The sequence below is a fragment of the Microtus ochrogaster genome, chromosome 15 (genome assembly GCF_000317375.1).
Source record: "Microtus ochrogaster isolate Prairie Vole_2 chromosome 15, MicOch1.0, whole genome shotgun sequence".
Classification (NCBI taxonomy): Eukaryota; Metazoa; Chordata; class Mammalia; order Rodentia; family Cricetidae; genus Microtus; species Microtus ochrogaster.
The window spans coordinates 6284184-6288027 of NC_022017.1; the positions used below are offsets into that span (position 1 = coordinate 6284184).

General features: G+C 45.6%; 1 protein-coding gene across 1 annotated transcript; it reads left to right on the top strand.

Annotated features, from left to right (window-relative positions):
* Nucleotides 1-1249: 1249 nt before the first annotated feature.
* Nucleotides 1250-3505, top strand: Lalba (lactalbumin alpha). Its single transcript, XM_005353968.3, has 4 exons — nucleotides 1250-1510; nucleotides 1839-1997; nucleotides 2426-2501; nucleotides 3171-3505. The coding sequence occupies exons 1-4, from the start codon at nucleotides 1378-1380 to the stop codon at nucleotides 3226-3228; spliced, it is 426 nt and encodes a 141-aa protein (XP_005354025.1). The 5' UTR covers nucleotides 1250-1377; the 3' UTR covers nucleotides 3229-3505.
* Nucleotides 3506-3844: the final 339 nt, after the last annotated feature.

The following is a 3844-nucleotide window of genomic DNA, read 5'->3' on the forward strand; positions in this document are numbered from 1 at the left end:
TCTCTCTCTCTCTCTCTCTCTCTCTCTCTCTCTCTCTCTCTCTCTCTCTCTCTCTCAGACGACAGTTTTTTTTTCATAGCCTTGGCTATCCCAGAAATTCCCAGAAATTGCTATGCAGACAGGCTGGCCTCAAACTCAGAGATCCACCTGCCTCTGCCTCCTGAGTACTAGGATCAAATGTGTGTGCCACCACAGCCTGGCTCCATTCACGCTGTGTTATACACTGGTTACCCGGAATAGAAGGGATGAGATTAACTGTCAAGAATTTCCATTTACAGGTAATAACAAGTTGGAAGGCTTTCAGTTTTTAAGTCTTAGGTGGTGTGGTTAGGATGGAAACCTCAGGATATGTAAGAAATCAAGTTTACAGATTTTTCCAATCTAAGGATTAGCACAGGCTTGAAGTCGGTCAACTATTACTGATATCATGAGTGTAGTGCTTGATGCCAGCAAGTTACAGGAATCACTTAGAACTAGTGTCAGGGCAGACTTCATAGCTGACTGAGGACTCAAAAATATCCTCCATGACTTGGACCACCCTTTTCTAACTGTCTGTGGCCCACCCTGGGGTTATGAATAAGCTACTTCACAAGAACAATGTTATTATGAAATTAGACTTGGATCAACGCAGTGTTTTAATTAATGCCAACGCAGCATCTACTTTCTTATGGGAGAGGTGATTAGGGTCGGGGAGCTTGGCAATGGCTCATAGGATAGCTAGATATTTCATACAAATTTTTCAAATTGTCTGCCTTCCTCCATGAGAAGTCGTAGGATCCAAGTTGTTGTATTAGATTTTCATGTTCTCTGTCGCTATGCTGCCTCCCTTTTTTCTGAGGCCCTCAGCTGTGAGCCACAATGTCAAGGGGTTGGTTCTTCCTGGATTTCCTCCATGGCTAGGTGGCCAGAAAAATGCCAACTTTGATCCTAGGATGTGATAACTCCCTTTCCACAGTCTGTGTGTGTGTAGGGGTAAGAATGGAGGTGGCTGTGAACCCTGACTGTTTTCCAGTTGTCTCTCTTGTGGTGTCTCTGAAACCTCTTTCTTCTTAAGTAGGTCAGGGACATGCTGCTTCCTAGAACTGACCCTGGAAAAAAGGAAAGGTTTCCAAAGCTGAGTGAGAAGCAAGACCACGTGTAGAACAGTCTGGGCAGAGAACAATGCTCGGTATTGACTAGATAGAGGAAGAGGGAGAGGAAAGCGAGGGTGACACGGTGCAAGGAAGCTGGCAGGCTCGGCATTTCCACTCTGGCATACGCACGTCCTCTTCACCATCTTCCTAGATACCAGGTGCCAGGGACCAAGAGGTTGTCGTCATAAATAAAAGCAGGTGCAGCTGAGTAGCGTCTGTCTTTCAGGATCCGGGAGCAGCCAAAATGATGCATTTTGTTCCTTTGTTCCTAGTGTGCATCTTGTTCCCTGCCATTCAGGCCACGCAGCTTACAAAATGTGAGGTGTACCGGGCTGTGGAAGACATGGACGGCTACGAAGGCATCTCTGCGCTTGAATGTGAGCTCATTACTCTCCCTTTGGCTTCATCCGGGTCCTCGCCTCTCTCTCCTCAGCGCCATCCTCTTCCCGTCTCCGCTAATTTCACTCAGTCATCTCCTTGTCGTCTTCTCGCTCTTCGCCCTCTGTTCTGGTTCTCTTTTATTCAGGATGTTTTCCTGTCATTCCTTTCTCCTTTGTCTGATGGTTCTCACTTCATCAAGATGCTTCGTACTTCACTCCTGTCGGAGATTGACTGCGAAGCCTTTGTTTTCTTCCGGGATTCTAGTCTCTCAATTACGCTGTTACTGCAAATCTTTGTGAACCATCTTTCTTCTCTCTCCCTCAGGGACCTGCGTTATATTTCACAGCAGCGGTTATGACACACAAGCGAAGGTCAACAACAAGGGCGGCACAGAGTACGGACTCTTCCAGATCAGCAACAAACATTGGTGCAAGAGTAGCGAGGTCCCCGAGTCTGAGAATATCTGTGACATTTCCTGCGACGGTGAGTAATCTCCTTCATCTACCCTGCTCTTCTGTTTTCCTTAGAGGCCATCTACTGTTTGGTACCCAGCACATCTCAGAAGTCACTGCTCTAAGAACTGTGTGACTTGAAGTGATGATGCTTAGTAAGAAACTGGTCCCTGGTCATGATCTCCACATGCCCAGAATTCCCCCACCCCATCAGAAAGTTCAGGGAGTGGTAATCAGTTGGTGAGTCTTGAAGTCTGCATTTCCAGGGTCTGATGAAGCTGATGACTTCAGAGGCATCCCAGGGAATGGAAGGAAACCTAGATTGGCCTTTTCATATTGAAAGTCACTAGGCCAAACCTTCAGCTCAGAACAGGACCCCTGAATCCAAAAAATAGAAAACCTCCTCCCCATTCTGAGCTGTGCTTCTTAGCTGTCTTGTTTCTTCCTGCACTCTGCTAGACTTACTGAATGATGACCTTACCGATGACAAAGTGTGTGCTAAGAAGATTCTGGCCATCAAAGGAATCGACTACTGGTAAATTATGTCTTCTGTCTCCTGAGAGCAATGCACTCTCTGCTGCTTGTGTCCCCTGACCATTCAATCTTGGGTAGACTCTCCAAAACAAAGCTCATCCAAGGGTCCATTTTTTAAAATGCTCCTCTGTGTCATTCCTGTGTGACAAGTTTCCTGGTTTGAAGTTCCCTATTGGAAGGCTGATGTCCAGTCTCCCTTCCCCTGCCCGGTTCTTAGCCTTAAAGCAAGCCCTTGGTATCATTGCACATCTTTTCTGAATCTGCACTTTCCTGGCTTTATTATTATTATTATTATTATTATTATTATTATTATTATTATTTTAATGAGTCCTATTCCTTTTAGAAGTCCTTTCCATGTATCTCAGAATGTCTATTTCTTGTCTGCATCTTTCACCTCACCCTGAGGAAGAAGCTAAATTTAACTTTATGCTAAGACCCTGCCAGTAAGAGGGGAGAAAGTGTGTGTGTGTGTGTGTATGTGTGTGTGTGTGTGTGTGTGTGTGTGCATGTGTGCGCACAAGTGTTTGGTAATTGAGCAAAGTACAATGATATACATATATGAAAATATCATAATGGAATCAATGTCATAATGGAACTCATTATTGGACATCAAAAGTTAAAAAGGAAGTCCCAGTTATCCAACCCATTTTGTCTGTTTTCCCATGAACAGGTTGGCTCACAAGCCTATGTGCTCTGAGAAGCTGGAACAGTGGAGCTGCAAGCTGTGAGCTCCTTATGTCCTTGCTGCTCCTGTCACGTGTTCTGGAACACCTTTTCCCTAAGGCTGCCTCAGTTTGGCTCTTTCTATTACCCTGAGAATGACCTGTCTCTGAGCCCTGCACCCTGCGGTGACACCACTGGACTCTTAAGGACTTTTGTCAAAGGGTGTATGACTGGAGCAATGGACTGCAGATCCTTGCTCAGTGATGGTGAGGAGCTTGATGGCATTTTCACCAAAGCAAGAGAGTCCTCTTCTGTTCTAAATAAAGGGCCTGGCCTGATGTGCCTGTCACCAGTATAACGGTCAAAATAAAGGAAAGGCGAAGTGTGTACTTTTTGGCCCCTGCCAAGGTATGTCGCTAAACAAACACACCACGAGCAACAGAGTTAGTGCAGGAGGTCTATTGGTGGGGGCAGGGAGAGAGGGAAAGGGCGTGTCAAAGTGGGGATGTGAGAGAGACAGGCAGACAGACAGACAGACAGACAGAGAACAGGGAAGAGATAAGCAGAAGAAGAGAAGCAAGAGATTGAAGAGAAGAGCATGAGGCAAGAGAACGAGCTGGGTCTGGAGGGCAATTTCATCTTATTTTTTTTTTTATTGAGAAAAGGAAAAAAAAAGTTTCC